This window comes from Myotis lucifugus, unplaced genomic scaffold (genome assembly GCF_000147115.1).
Source record: "Myotis lucifugus unplaced genomic scaffold, Myoluc2.0 scaffold_186, whole genome shotgun sequence".
Classification (NCBI taxonomy): Eukaryota; Metazoa; Chordata; class Mammalia; order Chiroptera; family Vespertilionidae; genus Myotis; species Myotis lucifugus.
The window spans coordinates 825,416-851,497 of NW_005871234.1; the positions used below are offsets into that span (position 1 = coordinate 825,416).

Genomic DNA, 26,082 nt, shown 5'->3' on the forward strand with positions numbered 1-26,082 from the left:
GGGAACTGATCTTAAGTCCTTAGATTGACTGAGGATCTTGCCTATATACCTAGTCACCAGGGCCAGTTTTCTTTTCTACTGGATTTTCTTAGCAAATGTTATAGTATAAATTATGAAAGGGGAACATCAGAAGCTATTCTAGGAAAGTGAGCTGTCCTTTCACATTAATACTATCCAGATGGGCTACATGTCCAAGTTCAATTTCACTTCATGTATAAGATTTCCTTAGTCACATCTTAGAATGTCATAACCTCTCTCTCTCTCTCTCTCTCTCTCTCTCTCTCTCTCTCTCTCTCTCTCTCTCCCTCTCTTCTCAACCAGGTATTTTGCCACTGAAATCAAGAAAAACTAAGAAACAAATGATCCTGACTAATCAAGGAGAAGGTACTTTAAGAGACGAGAATCCCTATGTGATGTGTCTGAAATTGGACCCCTTGCAACTCCCTGTGGAGTAGGCTGCCTTCCTGGCTATGGCTGCCTCAGAGAATCCACCTTTCCTGACTGTACCTTTGCCTCCTCAACTTATTCACTCTGGCTTACCTCTGACTGTAGTTCTTCCTTTCATTTGGTTTCTGTTCCATCTTTGCTGCAACCCTTGGGACTTGACACTTCAGAATGTCCTTTTGGATCTCTACCTTTATTGATGCTGTCTGGTTCCCCTTTCGCAGTCCGTCCTACCTCAATTCTTTACCCAGTCCTGGTTCCTAAACTTGCCAACCTTCAGATCAGGGTTCTGGATGCCCTTTTTGGTCCTTGTTCCCCAGGGGCCCATGCTTGTAACCATGGCTAATTCTCTTACAGGTAAGGGGGTTTCTTTCTTGGCAAACTGATATATGCCCCTATTCCCTAAATCTAGCCCTTTGTTGGCACTCTCTGCTGCCCTCCAGCGGCTACCAGTAGTATGTACTCATTAGAAATTAGTTCCAAGGCCTGGCTCCGCTGCCCTTTCCTTGGCCTATGAATGTCCTCTAGTAGGACACTGGAAGTGTAGTTAATAGAGATGAGATTTGTTTAATCATAACCTGTTAGGCTTTTATTAAGCCAACATTGTCACACCAACCTCTGATACCACTGGTAATCCCAGGGAAAGTCACTGGTGATGACTCTCCTGTCCTTTCTCCTGAAGATGTGATTGTCAGATTCTAGGTTTATGGGTATGCATATTCGTGCTGTGTGTTGGAGATAAGGGAGAAACCTCCAGAGTTTCTGAGACTTGGCTTGTTGGAAGAAGCAGAGAGTAGTCCAGTGCTTCAGGCAAGCCTAACAGCTAGCCTCACAGATTACCTAGGTCTCTTAGAATGTAGCATGAGAGAATTACCAATCCTAATGAGCTAAGGTAGAAACTGCCAGGTGGTTACTATGCTATGCTTATTAGCTCTTCACATAAGAGCTGAAATTGAATGAAACTCTAGCTTTTGAACTTATAGATGTCACTATGAGGCTATCTAAAATGAGGCTGGCACCATGCTCACAATAAAAGTTACAGTTGTTCTTCTGGAGCAAAAGGGTAGGAGGGTTGTCACAGATTAGGCTCATACTTCTGGAAAAGGTCCTTCTAACATCTACTGGAAAAGCTGTTCTTACTCTGGAGGAACCTCTAACTGGCAGAGCTCTGCCTCTGGGTTAAAAAGGAAGTGCTAGATAACTCTGATGACCAAGCTTTATTTTGGATTAGATTTCCTATCTAACCCAGCACTGTGCCAATAGAGGTTGACAGTAACAATCTATATATATAAAAGCCTAAGCCACCATTATGACCAGTTGACCGAACAACTGGTTGACTGGTCACTATGACACGCACTGACCACCAGGGGGCTGACGCTCAACCTTCCCCTGGTGGTCAGTGCACTCCCACAGCCAACCTCCTGTGGCTAGCCAACCTCCCACGGTCCCTCCCCTTGGCTGGCCGGCCCCACCCCAATCAGGACTGGGCGAGACAGCTCGATCTGCCTGATCACTAACCAGACCGAGGGAACCCCCCCCCACCCTGTGCATGAACTCATGCACCGTGCCTCTAGTCACTAGAGTCTAGTGGATAATGTTAACCTGGGAGGCCCACAAGTCAAAGGCCAAATCCAATGTATTATTCATGGTAAAATATGTCAAAAGCCTGATGTTTTGTCTCCTGATAACCAAAAATAGTCTACAACTGTTCCTAACTGAAGTTCCTTCACCATTGCTAATCTCCACATATCTATCCTTAATACAGTTTAAGGACTCTACCAGGGCCCAAGTGCCTGTCACCATGAGTCAGCATTTCTACACACACACACACACACACACACACACACACACCCCATGAGTCAGCATTTCTACACACACACACACACACACACACACACACACACACACCATGAGTCAGCATTTCTACACACACACACACACACACACACACCCCATGAGTCAGCATTTCTACACACACACACACACACACACACACACACACTGTCTAATGGGAAAGATCCTTAAAATGGCTCAGGAGCTCTTTCTCTCTCTATCAAGCACAACTGAGCCAAGAACCAAGTGTCTGTTGCCCACATTCCTGCTAAGTGGGTGTGCTTCCTCTGAGGAAGAGCAAAGCCCCTTGAAAATATACACTGCAGGTGATCAGACCACCCACCCTCCCTTCAAGGACCCTAACTGTTCACTATTTTTTAAAAATCAATGAAAATTCTATTTCTTATAAGATCACCATAGTCTCATGTGGTCAGCATCCACTCCTAATACTTGTTCCCTTTCCTCTGGTTCCCAACATCCTGAAACAGCTCCATGGGACTTTAAGAAATTAGATCTATGTGTTGGTGAAATGATTTCCATAGTGAGAGGCTAATGAGTAGAAAACAGCCTTCCCAACATGCTATGATGTTATTTGGCCCAGTAAATACCTGGGTCTTTTCCTAGCATTTAAATGACACCTTACATAATTTATATACCAAAGAGTTGTATTCTGCTTGGATATTATTTCATGAGATGTTGGTCTGGAAAAAAAGATTCTGTGTTAAATTGAAAAAAAAGACCTGAGGCAGAATTTCTGAGCTTACCTCCTTCCTGGTTCAGAGGCTGGTATGAGGTGAGACAGAGTCTCAGCAGTTCAAGAACAGACTCTCTCCAACCAAGGACATTCAGTAATCCCAGAATGTGTTACTTATTACTTATTCCATCTGCAAATTTTCCATGATGGCTCTAGATACTAATGTCCCAAGCAAGGGAAGGAGATACATCTGGTTTGCAGAAGCAGCCGCAGCAGCAGCACAGAAGCTAAAGACTTTATGCACCTGCGCCCACCCTTGTGTATGCTGTTCCAGCCTTGGCTTCTATGAGGTCAAAGGTCTAACTTGGTGGAATCTATTTGCAAAAATGTCCTTTTTTTATTCTTTCTTTCTTTCTTTCTTTCTTTCTTTCTTTCTCTCTCTCTCTCTCTTTCTTTCTTTTCCTTTCTCCTTCCTTCCTTCCTTCCTTCCTTCCTTCCTTCCTTCCTTCCTTCCTTCCTTCCTTCCTTTCCTTTCTCTCTCTCTCTCTCTCTCTCTCTCTCTCTCTCTCTCTCCTTCCTCCCTCCCTCCCTCCCTCCTGCCTCCCTCCTTCTTTCTTTCTTTCTTTCTTTCTTTCTTTCTTTCTTTCTTTCTTTCTTTCTTTCCTTCTTTCTTTCTTTCTTCTTTCTTTCATAGTACCAGACCCAAAGGTGTTAACTCTCCCCCTTCTGGGGATGAGGAATTATTTGCTGGAATTATTTGCTGTCAGAACCTCCTTTGAGGTTAGAAGGACAACTCTGAAGAATATGGGTGTCTGTCAAAACAACTTGGGCAAAACAATTCTGTCAATACAACTAGAAGACCCTGCTTTCAAAACCCTTTTGAAGTATTTCAAGTTGACCATATTATTTATGCCATATTATTTATTTGATTATTTATATCAAACCATAGCTACAAGTTCTTTTCTGAAAGCCTGGGTATCAGTATACAGCAGACTTATCCTCCTGGGGATCTTTCCGGAAAACTCCACAGCAGTCCCTAAAACTGGCCATTGCAGAATCAATACAAAAATTCAAAATCTAGGGGATAAAGTGGCATCCCCTTGAAGCTTCAGGGCCATCTTAAGAAAGATTTTTGGAAGAGCAGAATGTTAAAAAGGCCTGTTTTATAAGCATGGGCAATCTACACAAGAATGTAAGCTTCATAATGGCAGGAACCATATTTTATTCATTGTACTATGCCCACTGTATCACTCTACCCACAGTAACAATGCTAGGCATAATGTTGAATGGGTGAATGAATATTTTCTGATGAGGGAGATCTATAATTATATCCAAATGCTGGCTCTGCCTATGTTAAGACATGGACTATGGTCTGCAGGAACTTTTAGTAGCAACGATATCTATGTGGGTGGTCTAATACACTACTTACTACATCTTCTTCTAATCACCAAATGCCTTTGGGATATGATGAAATGACATCTACCCACATATACCTGCTATCTACATATGCTATCATATGGGTGATGCAGATAATCTTTTCCAAGATTACGTGTCTTATGACTTAAACCATTCCTTCCTCCCCCACCACCCACGTCAGTCACAGGAATAGCACTTCCAACTCCATGAGTTATCAAACTGTTTGATTTCTGACTCCGGTACACATGACTCCCAGTTTCACAGGCTATTCAAGATCATACAGAATCTGAAGGTCAACAAAATATTTCAATTGAACATTTGGAGAGTACTTCTTCTGACAGCATCACTGATCTATACACTTCACATGCCAATCTGTTTCCTCCACCAAGAATATCCTTTCATGAAAACTTTCCCCAATTCTCTCCTTCCCCACACCTCTTGTCTTCACCACCATGACAGCAACTCAGTAAATACCTGGGAAAACTACAGACTCCCACTCCCTCCAAATAAAACCCAAGTTACAGCCCAGTAGATTAAGAGCCAGTATTAAGAAGTACAGGTGGGAGATGGCTTTCTTCCCGTTAAATACAGCTTAATGGTTGTGATGAAGACTGATACGTGAGGCCTTTTAAGATGTGGGCCTGCCCTACATCTAGCCTCCAAGTTAGGGGCTGTTTAGACTGGCCAGGGTTAAATATTAACAAATAAATTCTACTGACTATATATCATTTTGATATGCGGTATATCAGACAAAATAAATTTTTGATATAAATGGATGTTCTACTGAGGTTAAAATATAAGTAATTATTAAACAAAGTTAAGATTTTGCCAAAGAGCCAATAGCAGACAAGCAACGAAGGAATGCACCGCTTAGAGGGAATATTGTTCATTAGACTTAGGGCAGGGCAAAAGAGAAGGAAAGGCAATTTGATTCATAAACCAACATTTTATTGAATAGGATGGGAAATAGGAGGGGCATTTTGGAATAGTTAGATTCTTAAGTTATTTTCAGGTTTCTCTACCTGATGTTGACTAACCGAAGTATTGATTTTACAACAAATTTTGTACAACATCTCCAAAGAAATACACAATTATTTCTCTCAGGTCCTATACTTGTTTCTAAGGCAGGTTAAGTGCCTGCAATGGAAATGCACTGTGTTTACTTTAGACGGAAGGTGTAGAAAGTGGGGAATAACTGGCCTAGAGGGAATGCAACCAGCTCAGTCTAAAAAAAAAGCTGTAGATATCTTGGGATGGCTTTGCTGCACGAGAGTCATTGCCAACAATTTCCATTCAGGAGATTTCAGGCAATGTCACAACCTAGCTCATTCAGTTTTATAAAAACGTATGTATACCGGAAGTAAAGAACAGTTGGAACCAAGGAACAGAAATGTGATATTACTAAAGAAAAGAACCTTTTCAAACCTTTTCCTGTTGGTCAGACATGTAAGGTGAACAACCATAAATTAAATAAATATATAAATTATATAAATAATTATCTGGGGGAGTTGAGAGTCCCTCACAATGAAGGCGAGTAACAGAAATGTGAAATGTTTCAGGGTGGCCTGCAAAAAAGCAGCATTTGATGAGGAAAAGTATAGGACGTAAAACAAAGAGGCCCATGAGGAAGCTGAACAGTAAAAATAAGGTTAAAGGAGAGAAATTAAGAAATGGTAGTTTAAAGAAATTAGCCTAGCTCTTAAAGGAGGACAGATAGACTAGGTCCTGGCTAGTTCAAAACACACACACAGTCGTGGAGCAAGGGCTGCTGGGCGCCCGGTGCACTCGAGTGCCCCTTTGTGGATCTCTGGCAGGTATTACCAGAGGATCCAGTTACCAGGTCTTCCTCCCTGTGTGTATGATAAGATCTGTAAACGCGGGCTTGAGGCAGAGAAATGGTGATATTGCTGGTATTATAACTGAAAACGGTGAGATGTGCTGGAAGACGATCACAGCTGTGTGACTGATACAAAATCAGAGGATGTTATCATACTGGCCTAACTCAAAAGGGATTGGTGTGAAAAGAGAGAAAAGGAGGCCAGAGAAGCATAGAAGACTTAACAGCAAGCTGGGGCTGTGGATGCCATGGTTCTCCGCTTCCAGCCAGCAGTCCAGGTGCAAAAGGGTAGAAAGTACAAGTCGTGAATTAGGCATGAAATGACCAGTAACGTAATAAACAGTTATTTTAAATGTCTGCTACCCATTTTTTGCACATTTTTTGGAGCAGGGACTTGGGCTGGAAAATTTAACAATACTTATAAAAACGACAAATGAACGTGTTCTGGCCCAGCAGTTCTATTCCAAGAATTTATAAGACTGGCACACTTACAGATAAAAAAGTGTGCATGCAAGGTTTCTCATAGAAATGACAAAGCATTGGAAACAGCCAGGTCAGGCAGTAGGGATCGCTTAAGAAAATCACGGAAAAAACCACAGTGGGATATTATGCAGTGGTGAAAAAGAATAAGGTGGCCTGGCTTTCTGATACTGAAATCCTTCTAAGCTACATTGCTAAATGAAAATAAAGAGGAGTATGTATTTGTAATTACTTTTATATGTATAAATATTTCTAAATAACACAAAAAGTTAACAGCAGCAGCTACTCTTGGAAGACAAATTTATTGACCATGAATGAATCTTTCACCCCTGTTATATTTTTTGTTTTTGTTTTTTTTTTTCTATATTTTATTGATTTTTTACAGAGAGGAAGGGAGAGAGAGAGCTAGAAACATCGATGAGAGAGAAACATCGATCAGCTGCCTCCTGCACATCTCCCACTGGGGATGTGCCCGCAACCAAGGTACATGCCCTTGACCGGAATCGAACCCAGGACCTTTCAGTCCGCAGGCCGACGCCCTATCCACTGAGCCAAACCAGCCTCGGCCCTGTTATATTTTTTGATCATGAACCAGGTGAATGTTCCATCCCAATATTATAAAAATATTTACATTATAAATATGTTCTAAAATAATTAAGGTCATTGGAAATCTCACAGTCTAATAATGCTATATAAATAAAAATCAGGTTTAAAATATTATACATACAGTAGAAACCTGATTTTGTATAAACTTATATACAGGTAAAGAAATTGAAAAAAATATTTTTTCTCTTGTTTGAATATTTCTGTATTTTCCAAACTTTCAGATAGCATATTTTTATAAATAGATAAACACCATGTAACTTATTTCAACAACATATGCATATCTTATTTGTATATTCAGTTAAAACTGGTGTTAACACGTACACACACACACACACACACACACACATTTTAAACAAAACTTAAAACCAGCTACTTTCTATGCTTGAAATACCTTCTGCCTAACCCTCAGTTTAACTCTCCACCTTTTCCATGCAATATTTTATAAAACCTCTTCATTTTATAGCTTCTTTTGGTACCTATAGATATAATCTCACTCTTGACTTACATTGCTTATTTTGCATCATTTATATGAAAGTCTTATATCCCAACTGAAGTGTTAAGTTGGAATCTGTTTCTACATTCCTTGATTTGGGCTGGCCTTGTAACTAGCTCTAGCCAATAGAATAGATGGTTTGCTAGTCCCAAGTATAGGCCTCAAGGCACATTTCCTCTTGCTCTCTTGGATATGTGCCAAGATGAATGTGAATAAGCCTGGGTTAGGCTGCGTCTGGGTGAGAGACCACATGGAGCAGAGAAGAGCGGGCCTAGCCAAGGCATTCTAGACCAGGCAGTCCCCAGCCAACCTAGCAAACTTACCCCAAAGCCTGAGTGAGCTCAGCTGAACCTATTGAAAACTGCCAATCCATAGAAACTTGAGCTAAATAAATGGTTCTTGTTTTAAACCAATACATTTTGGAGTGAAGTGTTATGCAGCAAAAGCTGCAAATATAATTGAAACATACATAATGACTTCATCCTTCCAATGTCATACTTATCGCAATGCATCTTATATTAGAGTCTAGTATTTGCTGATCACCTCTTTGCTCCTGGAGAGCAGGGACTGTATCATATTCATTTGTGTATTCCCACAGCACCTAAGTTGTGTGATATAATCTGTGTTTTGTTCAAAGTAGTCACTCAGAATTTGATAAACTGCAATAGAAATCAACTGAAGTTCAAATTCTGGTGTTCATCAGCATTATTCTACTGAATGTTTAATGAGAAAAATATAATCATAGTACTGTTAAAGAATCAAGTAACTACTGAGAATCTACTATTGGTTTTTATTTTAATTTCCAATTATTTTAGGCCAGTAAGTATTAGTAGCTGGAGTGTACATGTCCTTCCTTCAAGATAGTTCATAAATGAGTCCTTAAGTTGTCTTTCTCAAGATTTAGTATTAATCCAAATTTAGATTTTGATAGAAATATGCACTTATATTTAGTATATGAATATGAAGTTGCATTGCAATACTACTTTTATGAACTTGGAAACATAGAAAGTATAAAGTGGCAAAGAAGGAGATTTTGATGTTCACTGTCTAATTCACATTATTATTAACAGCAGGTTTTCTAAACCTAGAGATCTGACAAATGAGATATATATGGAAATGTACTATAACTTTGAAGTGCTATACAAATGTAAAATATCATGAAAGTTTGTATATTCAAAATGTCATTTCAGTCTTTTCCTTAAGAAGTAGAAAAATTAGAATAGACAGGACAGGCAAGAAAGGATGAATAGTTTTGCTATCCACATCTAATTTGCTTCCTAATAAAATTCTATAGCTTTTAAATGACACTCTGCTATTATAATCTACAATGAGATGATTTCTTCACATATTCCAGGTTTTGAATATTTAAAAAATTATCATCCACTTGATGGACTGAAACACTGTAAAGCAAGAGAACATGAAAGCATGCTCAGAATGAACACACTCATGAACAGTGAGATAAATACACTTAAGGACAGTAAAAGAACATCCTGCTTCACTGAACTGGGAACACGTCCTCCTCTGGCATGGGCGTGCTCCCTATAACTTACCCTAACTCTAACTTCTTCCTTTTAACATTTGCCATTCCTGTTTATTGTTATGTTTGACTTATAAAGGGCATGCTATTCAGTTAATAAGGTGGATACGGAACCAGAACCTAAAAGGTTTAGATAGGCTAAATAAATAAAAATGCTCAAAATCTGTGTTGTTAATATGTTTAAAAGAAAAGCATAGACCAAAGAGAGTAAAGTCCCCAATTCTGGTCCATAAAATCAACCATATGAGGACTATCTGAGGAATGGGTAACAATGCTACATTTGAAAAAGATTCAATTACTAGAAGATAGAAAGTTCAATAAATCAGAATAAAAAGCCCATCCCCCAATTTGAGGTTATTAATGTTATTAATAAAAACATGAAGAGTCAAAGGGTCAAAGTTAAGTGAGACAGAGTTTAGCCAACTTAAGAAATATCTTTCTCATAATCAGACTGTCCTAAGGCGGGCCTGCTGCTTTGGGGCAGTTGAGTTCTCTTCAAGGAGGAAATCAAGCACAGCTGGGGTGCTGTCCAGAGAGTCAAGTATCAAGCCAAAGGTGATACTACATGATTTTTAAGATTAGTCCCCGGCCCCGAAACTCCTTAACTCTATTTTAGGATTCCGAAGAGCACATCCAAAGGACACAGATTCAGACATTAATCATGCCTCATTTGAAGTCTAGATACCTCCTTTGGAAACCTACTCCTAAGCTTTCTATTTATAGTTTGAACATCTCTATCGTTCAAAATAATTGTCTCCTTTAAAAAAAAAATGCTCACTTTCAATATGTTATGAGAATGACTAAAATAACTGTAAGAAGATCAATATTTTCAGCATCGGGTGTGGAAGGATAATTTTTCTCACAATAATTCAACCTATCTGAGACCTCCTGATAATGAGCTGCAGCCTGAGAGCTAGGAAAGGTTTCCAAATGACCTGTTAAAAAATGTAAGCTGCTCTAATGGGGACAGACATTAATAGAAATTAGGCGATCGATACAATCAGAAGACATACTCTTTCTTTATTAGTAAAATGTTGAGGTTTAGGGTTCTACTGCTCCAACATCATAAAAGGGTGTGGAGAACAGAAATGTGACAGGAAACAGAAACTTCAGCATAAACAGTGCTCACCGAGAGCTCACAAGTGCGTGCACATTGCTCCCTGGCTCAGATCCGCCTTATTTTGGCTGTGCTCTAACTCATTCCCTTCGTTAACATTTTCTGTGAACACTAGTTGCTGTCCATAGGGACCAAAACCACAAACTAGAGAGAATGACCACACTTCCTTCTCATGAATAGTGAGAAGGGAAACATTTTTTCCTTGGATGCGATTTTCCAATGAAATTCAATTTCTGCTTTCCAAGAAAAGCCGATTGGCTCCGAAGTTTCTGAGAAGAAACAATGGGGAAAGTCCAACAGATCCACTCCACAAAAACCTAAAGCAAAATCCCAATCTCTCAGCCTCATGTCAGCCCACGGGTTAAAACCTTAATGTCTCAGTTGAGTTGCTGAATCCACAGGTGGAAGGTCTTAACGTAGAAAGAGATACTGAGCTCCATTTGTGACCATGCTGAGAAAGCCTTTATGTGTAAGCGAACCCCCACCTCGGCCCTCAAATATTAAGTTGACACACGTTTCGGGGACGCGGCCTGAATCCTCAAACTTTGGCGGATCTATAGAGACACAATTTTCTGTTTTCTGCTTAACAGGGCTTTCCAGAATTGTCATCAGATGACAGATTACACCACCCCATCACAAGGATTCGGGGGTAGCTCAAGCCATCCATTATGGGGCAAAAGCTGTTCCAGCATGAATCGAGTCACAGTGGTAAGGAGACTACCGATACAGCTTTAAGAAATACCCTGGGCATCTAAAAGTTTTCAGAATGCAAACTATGTCAGCTCTGAAAACAAGAGGCACTGCATCATTATGGCAGGAGAAACAAAGCCAGCCCCCTTCTTAAAACAGACCAAAAAAAAGATTGTTTTAATAGGAGAGAAGCATCAGTCATTGATTCTTACTTCATTCACACTTTCTATCCAACCCCATCCATCTTCAGAGTGAAGAGATGACAGAGCCCAGTTCATTTTCTCCCTCTTGAGGCCCCCGCCCATCCTGCTCCTCTGTACCCAAACCACCAAGGCCTACCCACCATTTCAACCTGCAGGCCACAGCTCTATAGAGCAAGTCTTTTCTGTCTGATGGGCTTGCAAAGCTCTGGTATGCATAAGGACAGGTTTTCATCATGTTACTTTAATGGGGCTGCCTGTCAGGTTAGCGTGAGTGGTCAGGGCCTTTGCTAATCATCTTCTAAAATGACCATTTAGTCACTCATGGCTGACCACCTTCTACAAAGGAGGGGATGGGAAGACTTAAGGCAACAGAAAAAAGTCAACAAGCCTAACCAACAGTCCAGAATGTAAAATATTTCATTTTCCTTAAATGCTCCTGCCCTCATTATCTGCAAACAAAAGTTCTCTAGGCAGGCAGTCTCTGCATCAGTGCACCTGCTTAGCATTGGTTTGCTGAGTTATCTTTTTGCTGTGTCTGCAGAAGCCAACTATAACACAATGGGTCGCATCACTTGAGGGTCACTTGAGTCCCTCTACTCTTTGGGTCCCTCCTCCCACCTCCTGCCTTCCCTTCTACCCACAAAACCTTTAACTCCACCATAGCTAAGGATCCCAGATAGCTAAATAAAAGAGGTGGCCTCAAACACAGAGGAAAAACCCTTAGGTCTCCAGTGTGAATCGCCAATGCCAATCCCCCGTCCCTCCCCTTTTTCCTTAAGACCTGATGGTCTTCAGTCACACATCTTAAAAGAAAAACAAAAAACAAAAACACAAAGACTTACTTGTCTCAAGTCGATGAAGGCCAACTGCAGCGTGTCCTCCTGGAACCCAGGCACCGGGCCGGATCTGGCAAACTCTGTGGGAAAGAAAAGAGGATAAAAAGCGCCTTTAACTAACCATGGACAGGGAGATTGGCAGACGGATGACAGGGAAGACAAGAGAGGCTGGGGGAGAGGAGGACCAAGCTTCTAAGGAGTCATGTCTCTCTCCCTTCAGCTTCTTTGTTTGCCCTTCAAAATTCGTGTCATCAAAACACCATTAATTCCAGCATCCTGACAGCAAGGAAACTGTACTAATTCGACCTGAAATTTATTCCCATGAGCTGCGCTGGGCTTCAGAGTATTTGTTTTGTGAATGGACAAACAACTTGCAAAGGAGGAGGGAGTGGGGGAGAGAAAAAAGTTTTTCCTCTCAACACAATAAAATCTTCAGCTGTGAAACTCTTTTCAGTTCCGAAAGCTATTTATATTTTAGATCGCTGAAGGAATTTTCCAATTTCACGCCTGTCACCTCATTCCCCAAGCATTTATCAAAAAATATTCCCTGCCACATCATTAATTATTCCCTTACTGATTATTTGCATTATCTCATGAGTGCACTATTGCCAACACACCATGCACACACGCACACACCAGCAGCAGAGGCGCCCAATGCAGTGTTTGGCTTTTGAGCAAAAGGGTATTTGCAGATATAGAAAGGCCCATCAAAATAAATCTTTCTACAGAAACTTGGAGAACATTTGCACATGTCCTTCTTTCTAGTATAGTTTTTTCTTCTTGACTTCTACTTCTTATTCCACTTTCGAACATTCCTTTTCTCTTTCCTCTACTCCAATTTAGTCTTAGGTCAAAAAGAACAGACCACATGAATGCAATTTGCAATTTACAGTAGTGCCTTGGGTACATGCTCAGTTTATGACTCTGGCTTCTATATCGTTAACAAGAAGATAACTGCACAGGGCTACAGGGACAAATACTAGTAACAGTTAAGAATGTCAAATTTTATTATCCCTAGGCCTGCTTATTATGAAATCAAAAGGTCTTGTGTAAGCCCCCTACACAGGAGTGTGTGTGTGTGTGTGCGCGCGCATGCACACACACACACAGGAAATTTAAAAGGTAGACAGTTACTATGTCTTGAGTTCTCTCTGTGAAGCCAAAGTGTGATGGACATTAACATCAATCTACTACTCATCTCAAAAATAACTCGAGGATCTGCTCAAAGCAAATATGAAAAGGAATGCTTTCCTTTCAATTATATTTTCCTCCAGGAATGAATTGAAGAAATTATCGAGAGTTGATATCATACTTTCCTTTGAAATTAAATAAAATCCATCGGGATATTTGCATATTTGTCTGGAAAATCACTTCAAACAACTAGTGACTGGATATAGTCAAATGACGATGTGTGAACAATGATAGAAATTTATGTCCATTAAAAATATTTTCGCCAAAACCGGTTTGGCTCAGTGGATAGAGCATCGGCCTGCGGACTGAAGGGTCCCGAGTTCGATTCCGGTCAGGGGCATGTACCTGGGTTGTGGGCACATCCCCAGTGGGAGATGTGCAGGAGGCAGCTGATCGATGTTTCTCTCTCATCGATGTTTCTAACTCTCTATCTCTCTCCCTTCTTCTCTGTAAAAAATCAATAAAATATATTTTAAAAAAAATATTTTCCACCTATAGGCTTCTAAGACATAATAGGTTTTCACAAAATCCTGGCCTAACTTTAAAAAATAATGTTACCCAGTCAAGTTGCAGGGATTATGAAAACAGTGTGTGCCATGAAATTTTAAACAACTTATTAAAGTGATTAAAATATAGCACAAATGTACATAAAAGATTCTTATTTTAGACATTTCAAATAAAAATTATTCATAAATGAAGAAGACAAACTATATACCACAATTCACATAACTAAGTTTCTATTTGCTTTGAAAAGAAAATTCAAATGTCATTTATAAATTAATTATATCATATGGATAACCCAAATGATTAAAGTTTTAAAAGACTAAAATTCTAAAACTGTACAATACTTGATGAGGGCCCAGTTAATAGAAAGCTTGACATAATCCATCCTTCATATCTTACAATAGCCATTATCTGTGATAACCTTGTATACAGCAGCTGTTGAAGTCACACGTACAACTTTCCCATTATACGCTCCTGTAGAAAGCAGTCCTTTGAATTATGGCCACAGCCCCTCTCTTTGACAGCTTTGATTGGCAGGTGGTCAGCTTCAATAGGCCTCCCATGCAATGTGCTTTCATCCAAGGTTGGTAGATTATTACAACTGCGCCTGCATGACTCAAGGCTATGCTGCATCATTTGAAGTATTGCAGTCCTCTCCATCAGTAGGAACCCTACTCGAGTCAAAATGCAGCTTCTAGCAAGATGTTCTACTGCCTACACATGTGCAACTCAGAAGAGTTACCCTGCGATGCATGGTTTGAGAGCTGGCTAAACATTCTTGAATCTCCTTATTGGGCATGCTCCCTGGGGCTCACAGGTGAAGCTGATGAAACCCTCAGGATTCTGGATGAGATACATACTTAGTTCTCAGAGTCTCACTTTATAGACCTCATTTTTATGACATACTGAATCTTCCAGATTCCCAGAGGACATAATGGCCTTTTAGATTTGACTTTCCTTTTATAAATCAAGAAATCAAAGAATGACAACTGCATCAAGATATGACAAAGTAAAGATTAATTTTCATGTAGAGCTTATGGAAATGTCTAATTACAATATAGTCAACTTGATATTTGTATTTTTTTCTCATTGTCTTATGTGTGTGATTGTTGTCATCCCATGTCGATAGTAAACTCCTTAAGGATAAAGAACCTATCACAGAACCTAACAAGTATTCAAAACAGTAAATGTGTATCAAATACTTATATATTAAATAAATAAGTTACAAAAATAGCAAGATTCATTAATCACACAAACTCTTCACTGCCAATAACAATCTTTTGATTGCAATAGGTAAGGTGTTATAACATGAATATCGATGAGCAGGCTTTAGGAATTTATAAGTTCCCTAAAATTAGGTGCACAATGATTTAGGGGATAGGCTCTGGGGTCATAAAAACCAGAGTTTGAGCCCAAGTTCCCCTAGCTCTATGGCCATGGGAAAATTAATCTCCTTACCCTTCCATGTCTTTATCTCCAAAATGAGGATAACAGTGCATTCCTTATAGTGCTGCTTTGCGGATTGCATGAAATAACACATGTAAAGCAGTTGGCAGAGTGCCTGGCATATCATAATTGATTATCATTACAATTAGTTTTTGGTGTGAATATGCATTTCTCTGGGAAGAAGATTCATAGCTTTCACTGAATTCTCAGAGGGTTGGTGACCAAAGGTTAAGAAATAATTGTAAACCCAGGACAAAACATTAAAAGAAATTCAGTTACTATTCAGAGAAAAGTTGGCATTGCAAATTTATAGGCAAGTACCTCAGTGCTTCACTGAAAGGAAGTTAATATGATAATTAGCCACAGCAATTTTCACTGCTATTATTTTAAAAAATTCAATAAATGCATAAAATACATATCTAATTTGTGACTCAATGTATCTTTGAAAACATGATTATTGTCCTAGAGTCAATTTTTTAGATATATCAAAAATGTTGATTGCATAAGAAAGTGTGAATATTTAAAAAATAAAATGAAAATTTGTATATAGTCTGATTTCAACTACATAAAATGTAATATGCATCAAAGACACACGGTAAGCACTCATTTCATAATGTTAACTGAGGCTGTTACTGAGAGGAAGCTTATAAGAGGGCTTTATTCTTTTTATATCTTATAAATTTTTAAAATGAGTACAGCCCACTTTTATAATCAGAGAAAATGAAATAGAAGAATACACACACACACACCCCAAATTATTTAGTGGTGCTCATTTAGTAGTACTTTTTCTAGTGAAAAGAGATATAAGTTGTTCAAGATTTATCATTATCACCTGGGATTGATTTGCACACCCAAACTCCCAGATGATAGAATGTGCCTGATAATTTTGAATTAAAGTGATAGAAAGGAGGAAAACCACACATAGGAGGGGGCAAGAAGCTCCCAGCGAAAAACACTCTGATGCACAAATTGATTCTATGGACACACAAGTCTCTTGAGAGTCACGAATGAAAACCTTCCTCCTTGGACACCACAGAAAGCAATTCTGGCCAAAAGGAGCCGAGGGATAAATAGGGCACAATGCACCAGTCCCTTTCTGGATTTGCCTCTGGATTCCAGTATCTGTAGGTTTTCAGTCTCTAAATGGTTAAGGCAACACCGAAGTTTCCATAACCTGGAGTTCTACAGAATGGCCTCCCTATTGCAAAAATAACAGGGTGCTTGTTCTACTTAGCACAGAACCAACCTCACCTTTGACCACCTCATATGACTTGGGCACTGACAAGTTCCAATGAGGCTGGCAAGAAAGCTTCCTCTTAGAAAATTTGTTGAGGTTGGCAAAGCCCCTGAGCAGGACCGAACCATCCTACAGAAAGTCCTCTCTCCTCAGCGGCTCTTCCCTGCCCTGGTCCAACATGGGATGGATTCCCAGAGTCGAAGCTGGTATCACTTTGCAAATGTGAAAAATCTTTTCAAGAGGAAATTGCCAACTCATTGGATTTAATGAAGGAATTATTTTCATTAAAAATACATTAAAAGGAGGTGTAAAAGTTACAAAAAAGAAGGCATACTGTTAAGTGAAGATTTAACCAGGGAAAGAAGTTCACACAGAAAGAGTATTTTACTTACCAAATAGCCAACATTCCCTCACATTCTCACATACATACAATTAAACCTATGAAGTGTGACAATCATTTTTGAAAACAATATTAATTTCTCAAAACTATCCTGTAGGCTTACCTTTCTAATAATATTCATATTATAATGAAATGGAATTAGTAAAGGAGGAAAAAAAAGAGGGAGTCCACTAATTTCAAAATGCTTTCTAGATTTCCTAAAGGCCGATCTTAAAATTACTAACTTTGTCACTTAGAGGGGGAGAAGAAAAATATTTTTTAATCCAAAATTATCAGGCACATTCACATTTAGCTGAAGAAAAACAAGGTATACATTTCTAAAGAGCATAGAACTCTAATTAGAATAAAATGGTTGAATCAGTTACAAGGGGCTCTGAGAAGTCAAAATGTCTGCAACCTATATAGCTAGACAGGACATTTTGGAGTTTATTGAAAGCAAGTTGTGAGAAACAAAATATAAAACCAGTTCTTCTGAATCTTAGCAAATTGTCTACAGAACAAGAGTAATTTCCAAAGGAAGATGAACAACAAGGTAAATTTTATTTCAGAAAAATAAAACTACTACAATACCTGGCAAATAGGAAAAATAAAATTGTTAGAAGAAAACATTTGTTCAAATAAAAGAAAGTTGAAAAGACAGTAGACAACATTTTAACCAGTGGTGCCTGAATAACATCATATACTATGGCTCCCAATGAACTTCCAGGCCAGGCAATGGACGTGATATCGTCACCATCCCTCACTGAATGGATGAGGGATTTGGCCAAAATGCCAGGCGAGAAAGAAAACTCAGTACCTGGGAGCAAAATATGTTGAGCACTTGTTTATATCTTAAGATCATGTCAGGTCACATGTGGTTTTTGTGGGATTGAAAAAATAAGAGCTGCTGTTGCTATATTAACATAATGGTTTCCTGGTATCTGGCTCCCTGGAGCAATAGATAAGGAGCATGCTAGCCTACAAAGTGTGGCTCTAGGGAAGCTAAAGCCTTCTTGCATCACTTCACACTGGCTCCACTAAGCTAATTACAGAGAGGAGTTGATGGTGCCACAGGGAATGCACTCAAGGCCCTGCTGGTCAGAGAAAGGTTGGCCAGAACATAAGGAAGTAAGAATTTAAGATGAGAGATATCAATAACACAGAGGGGTGGGGGTCTGGAAGGGAAATGATCCTTGGAGATTCAACTGACTATACAGGGTGTCCCCCAAAAACGTAGCTCAATTTTGAAAATGCAATGTATTTTAATAAACACTGCCTTTATAATGATTCAAGTGTGTGTATACATTTGGGGGGGGGCACCCTATATTTGTATAAGTGTGCTTGTATGGACATGTGATCATAAAAACAGCTACCTTTATTTACCCAGGGTATGCCTCTGTGATGTAAACTATTCTTTGCTTTTACGTATACTAAATATGTAAGTCACTAGATCTTCTACCTCGATAGAAGATCGGTACAGGCTAACTCGAACTTAAATCTCAAAGTTTCTGTGAGAGAAAACTGATAATAATAAAGTGTGATAGCAAATACCAAACGAGGACTCCAGATTTATAAATAATTTTTAAAGTTTAATTCTCCAAGTTCAATTCTCCAAGATCCTTTTGCTTTGAAAGACCATTGAAAAGTAGGACAGATAGACATAGCTTTTTAATTATTAAGGAACGAATCCCCTAGAAACTAGGAAATGGCCATAGGAATGAACTTTCATGCTGCTGGTAAGTAAACAAGTCCATCAATCGCCATCTGGCTATCCGTTGAACATATCACTGAGAGGAAATGAGAGTCCAGGCACTTGCAGTGACTGGTGTCAATGACAGCACACATTCACCTGGAGTGGGAAGCTCTCTTATGAGAAATACACATAGAAAATGGGAGAAGCTGATTTTTATGCCTTGCTTAACATGTAATAATAATTAGTAAAACAGTTCAATGAAATTAGTTGGTTTCATCTAGTAAAACAAACTAGGAAACAATTCTGTTCAAGGTCTAAAGAAAGAGATGATGTAAGTTCCTATAGTGTCATGAAGTCTAGGGGACATTGGGTTCCTTTGTAGAAACATAGTGCTACTCTTTATCTAAAGAAATTATATTCTATTTTTTTCTTTTGTTTCCCTTGTCCGAGTGTATATATTTTAAACTAAAAAGTTTTGCACTGCAAAGGAAGCCATCAACAAAATGAAAAGACAACCCAACTCATTGATAGAGGACTGACTGATAACTGTCAGAGGATAGGGGGTAAGGGACTGGGTAAAAATGGTGAAGTGATTAAGCAAATCTCATAGACACAGATAACAGCATGGTGATTACCGGAGTGGAAGCGGGAAATGGGGAAGGTAGATGAGGGTATAGGAGATATGAATGGTGATGGAACGAGACTTGACTTGGGGTGGAGAACACACAATACAATATACAGATGATATATTATAGAATTGTATACCTGAAACCTATATGATTCTATTAACAAATGTCACCACAATAAATATAAAAATAAAAGAAAATTTTTAAAATATTCTAAATGATAGATAAGAATACTTTCACTGCATTCACTAAATTAAACAGAGTGACTTTTTTATTGTGTGAATATTTGTAGAGGAAGAAGTGGCAGAAAAATGCCATGCCATATCGTACTGGACTTTCCCTTAATATTCCACAGAAAAATAATAGCCAAAAAAGAAAACTAGCAAAGGATGTCCTAGGACTTGAGCCTATATCCCGGAATTCTATAATTGAAAGGAGCCTTAATATTTACCAAGAACTTTCACAGATGAAAAAATTAAGGCCAAAATGGTTAAATCAGTGAACCAGTTAGAATCAAATTCCTCTCAGTCTATTTCAATATGCATCCCCCACCTGGAATGTCTAAAAACAAATATTCATTTTACATGTTCCTGTATATACACACTAGAGGCCCGGTGCACAAAATTCATGCACGGGTAGGGTCCCTAGGCCTGGCTGGTGATCAGGGCTGATCAGGGCCTTCCTTCCCCCAGCTGCTGGCTGCCAGCCACCAGCCAAAGCCTTCCTTCATTCCTGACCGCCCCCTGGTGGTCAGCGTACATCATAATGAGAAGTCAAACTCCTGAGGGGACAATTTGCATATTAGCCTTTTTAGCCTTTTATTATATAGGATTACACATTCTTTTCTACTTAGTTAGGAAACAATAAAATCATGAAGTTATATACATTTATGTAAAGTCACACTTATCCTCCAGTATTCCACATGTTTTATGATTTTGCAAAATAAGGGCCGATTTTGTAATAGTTCTTTAAAACTGTGGTGAAAAGAAGCCTCTCCCAGTTGAGCACCAGCAGTGCTTCTGTGCATAATCTCTAGGACCACTGAGGATCTGCCGTAAGAGGGTGGGCTCCCTGAGAGACGAGAAAGACTGGTGTTCTGAAGAAGTAACTTTATACCCTTGATATTTTTACTATGCTTTTAAGGACTTAATTTTACCCATGTGTTTGTTCAGCACTGATTACTCTGTTGTATGAATATATACACAAAGCTATGGCTATTTGAAATTTTACATGGAGAAAGAATTCTGTATGGCATTTAACATAACAGTGAAAACCAATTCCCTAGAAAAGCACTGTCCAAATAGAAATGCAAGCCACATGTGAAATTTAAGAATTTCCAGTGGATACATTTAAAAAAAAGAAAAATTAATTTTAAAATTAATAATCTTATTTGACCCAATATATCTAAAATATTTTAATATCAACATGAATTAATATTTTAAATATTATTCAATTATTTTTTTTAAATCCAATATGTATTTTACACTGATCACACATCTCATTTCCGATGAGCTGCATTTCAAATGCTCATTGACACTTGTGGCTAGTAGCTGTAATATTGGTCAGCACAGCTTTGGATGATGTTAATTGTAATGAATGTAAACCAAAATAAAATGTGCAGAGAATGACTTCAGATTTTGAAGTGATAAAAAAAAGAGCACTCCCAAAATTCATAACAATCTGAAATCTATTTTTACATTGGCTATGAAATAAGGATTAAAGCACATGTCCACAATCTATGTTATGGATTTATTCAGCTGATATTTTTAAAATGTCAATCTCTGATATGGCTGTATGCTTTGTAAATTCTTCACCATGCCTGTCGGTAAATTTTTATATCACCTCTCTATTAATCCTTATGCTAGTATTTTTATATTTCTTCTCTTCATCCCATTTTCCCTTTTTCAAAAAAATATGTTTTTATTGATATTTTAGAGGGAGAGAGAAAGAGAGAAACATTGATGTGAGAGAGAAACATTGATCAGTTGTCTCCTGCAACACACCCAACAGGGGATTGAGTCCGCAATCTGGGCATCTGCCCCCACTGGGAATCAATCTGGCAATCTTTTGGTGCATGGATCAACGCTCAACCAACCAAGCCATACTGGCCAGGGCCCATTTTCCCTTTCTTACATTTAGCTTATTTATTTTTCAATGTATCCTGTTGAAAGTGGTCTTAGATCATTTTTGAGAAACAGTAGAATATAATTTTTTTAAATGATGGTAGTTGATTAGCATATAATTTTCTGGACAAAGTTCTCTGTCTCCATTACCCAGCCAATGATGACAGTAGCAATCTTGAACTGCAAAATATTTTATAAGTGTACAATATAAAATAAATGCTGAACCATTAAAAGGAGAAGTATCAAGACTCACAGGGGGAGGTAGGCCTAACTACACTATGAAGAAAGCTCAAAATCAGAGAAATGAGTAAGGCAGGCTCCACATGGGATGTTTCCCAAGTAAAATGAGCTAGATTTTTTTTTTTAAGTCAACACAACTCTTTTCAAACTGATAGTAGAATGTTTCTTTGGTATACATTTCATGAATGGTCTCACAATTTGCTAGGAAAACTAGTCTCATAGTCTAAGCTGATGTCCACAGGAAGCGGACATTTCATTAGCTAGGACAATGAGGATTGTGGTCCTTTCTGGAATTTACTCATGTAATTTTGGGCTAATCATATAAGCTCTTCGTGCCAGATGTCTCAGCTGTAAAATGAAGGTACTATTTCACTTGCTTAAAGCTATGTAACTGAATCAAATATACTCTTGAAGTCTGTGATATAATAAAGACTATATACCTGGTCTTTGTCCCCAGCTCCTGTAATAGAATTTCAGACTCTCTTGGAAGCTCCTGAGTAACAGGAATATCTTTTGTTATTCATAATGAGCTCCTTTGGACCATACATAAATTTATACTAACAAGGTAACTGGAGGTAGCCCTCAGATAGTTTAAAGGAGGGGCTGGACAAGCCAAAAAGACCAAGTCCTTGACGAGGGTTGAAATTTTCAGCCCATCCCCAATCTCCAGGGAGGGAAGAGAGGTTGGAGATTGATTTCAGTCATGTAGCCAATTATTTACTCAATCATACCTATGTGATGATTATATAAAAACTCTGCACACTGAACCTCAATGGATCTTCTGATTGGGGAGCACACTGATATGCTAGGAGGGTGAGATGCCCCAATTCCATGAGAAGGGGACATGGGAACTATGCTGCCTTCCTCCTCCCCCGGACCCTGCCCTATCCACCTCCCATTTGGCGCTCCTGAGTATATCCTTTAAAAGAAAATTAATCATGAATACGGCACTTTTAGTGTGTTCTGTGAGTTTTTCTAGTGAATTATTGAACCCAAAGGGGATGTTGGGAGCCCTGAATCTGTAGTCAGTTAGGAAGAAGTGCAAGTGTTTTGAGGTTATCTGAGACTTGTGGCTGATATCTGCTGAAGGGCAGTCTTGTGAGAGTGCAGTGTGCACTATCACTGGTTGGTTAGTGTTAGAATCAGATTTGAATTGTAGGACACCCAATTGGTGTCAGAGATGTGCTGTAGGAACACAAGGTCCAATTCAGATGAAGTGTAATATAACTTGATATTGAGTCCATTTTAGTATTTAGGTTATAGCCAAAGATGTCTCAGCATAACTAATGTGAAAACTGGAATTGAATACATTAAAATAATAATACGAATTTTCCCTATCTGACCACTTCTTCAAATAATCAAAATTTTAAAAATATTAAATTAAAACAAGTCTTCATTTATTAGAAATCATTTTGCATATGGCAAAGTACAAAGTTCTGCATATCTTGCCTGGAAAAAGCTAATATTTTTTAGCTTTGTCTCTTTGCTTCATAGAATTATTTTAGTATTAGTTGAGAATCCCCCACCTACTGAAATTTTAATGTAAAGTAGTAAAACAATGATCCAACTGAAACCACAGGTCTTGATAACTTTGATTAAAATTAGTTTTAACTCCTAGCTTTAGAAATAATATGTCTATACCTCTCAGAGACCTAGCCTTGCCCCAGAAAATCAACAACCCCTAAGGCAGTAGGAGACAGTAGCCCTGGCCTGATAATGGTCAGACTCCCTGGACCTCTGGCAGGCTAAAGATAACATCTTGACCTAAATTATGTTTCAGTACCTGAGCCCTAAGGTGGAACCACCCCTTGGCTACTTTCCCATGAATCAGACAGAGGGATGCTGGGGGGAAAAACCCTCAGAACTGTCTTCAAGATCTGAAGAAATGATTCATTACCCTTACCTCACCTCAGACCAATCAGCTCACAGCATGATCATGAACCCCTAACCCACAGTGTCTTGTGATCTCCCCTATATAATCTGTTACCTACACGATATCGGGGAGTTCGGGCTTTTGAGCATTAGCTTCCTGTTCTCCAGAATGGCTCCATTCATAATAAAATAATATTTCCCCACTGCAATTCTCAGTATCTAGTGTTTGGCTCTACTAGCGCCAGGTGGATGAATTCTTTCTGTTTTGTTACATAACATCTGTGTTAAACGATTGCATTAGATGGGTGATTTTCAACTGCTGTGCCGCAAGAAATTTAAAACATGCAATACCTGACCATTTATTTAGTCAGGGGCGCTGACCTCTTTTCCCTTAGATTGTCAAATAAAATAATGACAACAGCCAACATAACAATAGCCATCCGGTATGAATAAATCAAAACTATACCTATTTCTTTGGCCAGAAGAGCAAAAAATATAACACATATTTTTGGTGCGCAGCAGAATTTTAGGAATTAGTTTATGTGTGCCATGAGATGAAAAGGGCTGAAAATCTCTGCATTCGATCAATATCAGCATAAATACTGGCCTGCCATTCTGGTTACACAGGCTAATGAATTTATTTTCAAAAATCAACATCTAAACTTAGGATCCATCTGAATAGAAAATATAAACTTTGCCACTTAAGAGCTCAGTTTGGAGTGTATTTTCCCTTTTCTTTTTTTCTCCCTAAAACAAATAAACAAGAACAAAAGGAGAAGAGAATCTCCATCAGTGAAACCTGAGACCTTGAGCTATAGTTATAGGTAAGAGGCCAGGAACTGCCTTCAGGACAGAGCTCCAAGGGGCGTGTCAGGCACTTGAAGTACTCTGCAGGGCAACGGGAGAAAGAGGCAGTGTTTAAAGAGAAGTAGGTGAGCTGGAGGAACAGGAAATGAAAATAATTGTTTCTTAAAGTACATAAGCATCTTCTTTCCATGACAAACTGGTGCTTTTAAGAGGAATACCCTAAGTGCTAGAAGGTATAGGAGATAAGTGAGCATCTCAAGTATAAAAAGCACTCCTGTCTTTAAAAATCCTTGTTGAAAAGCCCTCAAGAATGATTTTCTAAGGAAAGTAGAGAATCTCACTCAAAAATTTCCCTGGTTAATTGCTGGGGCAGGAGCTTAAGCTACACCTTGTCTCCATCCATTGACAGGCAGGCAGCTGACAGAGATTCCAGTGAGCCAGAGAGAAAGGCAGGCCCCAAGCAGTATGACTGCTGGGATTTGGTGAAAAACTGAGGAGACTTGAATTTCTCCAGAAAGCCACATCAGCCAGAAAGAAAGGGCAGAGAAAGAGACAAAGAAGAGAAATAATATTCGGCAAACTTTATTGACGCCTACAAAAAAGTGAGAATTATTTTTCCTTTATTCTTAGTTACATGATATGAAATGTTTGGTGTTATTTGCAATTAAACAGTCCCAAATCATGAGGCTTAACAATGGCAACATAAAGAAAAATAACCACTGACATTCTCAGAGGCAATGAAATAACCCCACTTTTGTCTCTTTCAAAGTCAATTTCTGAGTTGTTTACAAGCACTGATTCAACTACATTATCTTCCATTCATTCCTCATCACTCTGCAATCTGGCTTCTACCACTCTATTTCCACTAAAAGTACTTCCAAAATCAGCTTGGCTTCCTTTTTATGAAAGCAACACTTTTTCAGTACGTATCTTACCTGACATTTGCATGTACTGTGTAGTATTTAAGGCATGGTTATGCTAAAAAAAATTATTCATTTATCTGAAATCCAATTTCCACTCTGAAATTCAGATTTAACTGGGTATCTTGTTTCTTATCTGGCATCCCTTCTCTTAACTAGTTTCTGTATCTATGCATTTTTCACAATTTTGCCACAGTGACTTTTATAAGGCAGCAAATGCTGATGTCACTCTCAGGCTTAAAATATGTAAACAGCTTCTTGTGTACAGTTGACCCTTGAACAAAGCATTGACCCCACACAGTCGAAAACCTGCATGTAACTTTTAACTCCCCCAAAACTCAAGTTGTTCCTGTGTATCTGTGGGGGTCTGGTTCTAGGACCCCCACAGACATCAAAATCCAAGGATGCTCGAGTCCCCTATATAAAATGGCACAGATCGGAGAGAAACCAAGATGGCTCATCCATGAACTCCCAACCATGGACAAAAACGGTACAGGTGCTTACTGAAAAATATCCACATGTAAGTGAACCAGCGCAGTTCAAGCTTGTGTTGTTCAAGGGTCAACTGTATATACTTCTTAATAAGTCCTGCAATAAGTCTTGCATCAGTTCCCTTTGGCTACCCCCATTTCATTTCACCCTGTTCTCCAGTCATAATGAACTAGTTTCAGTTCTCTAACATGCCATGCTCCTTATTTCCTCTCGGAATTTATACCTGCCTTTGCCAGAACACCCTTCACAACCTACCTCACCCCACTTGAATGGCTAACTCCCAGCTACATGGTCCAATTGGGTATCCTAGTACAACCCACTCACATCATACAAATTAGTAAAAATTTTTAAAGAGATTAAATGTGT

General features: G+C 38.8%; 1 protein-coding gene across 4 annotated transcripts in view; it reads right to left on the reverse strand.

Annotated features, from left to right (window-relative positions):
- Nucleotides 1-26,082, reverse strand: part of EXOC6B (exocyst complex component 6B) — a 477,149-nt gene that overhangs the window by 103,043 nt on the left and 348,024 nt on the right. For all 4 annotated transcript variants that reach the window (XM_023760613.1, XM_006096760.3, XM_023760615.1 and 1 more), the window contains one exon: nt 12,193-12,266. In XM_023760613.1, the coding sequence (XP_023616381.1) occupies nt 12,193-12,266 (74 nt within the window). The remainder of the gene's footprint in view (nt 1-12,192; nt 12,267-26,082) is intronic.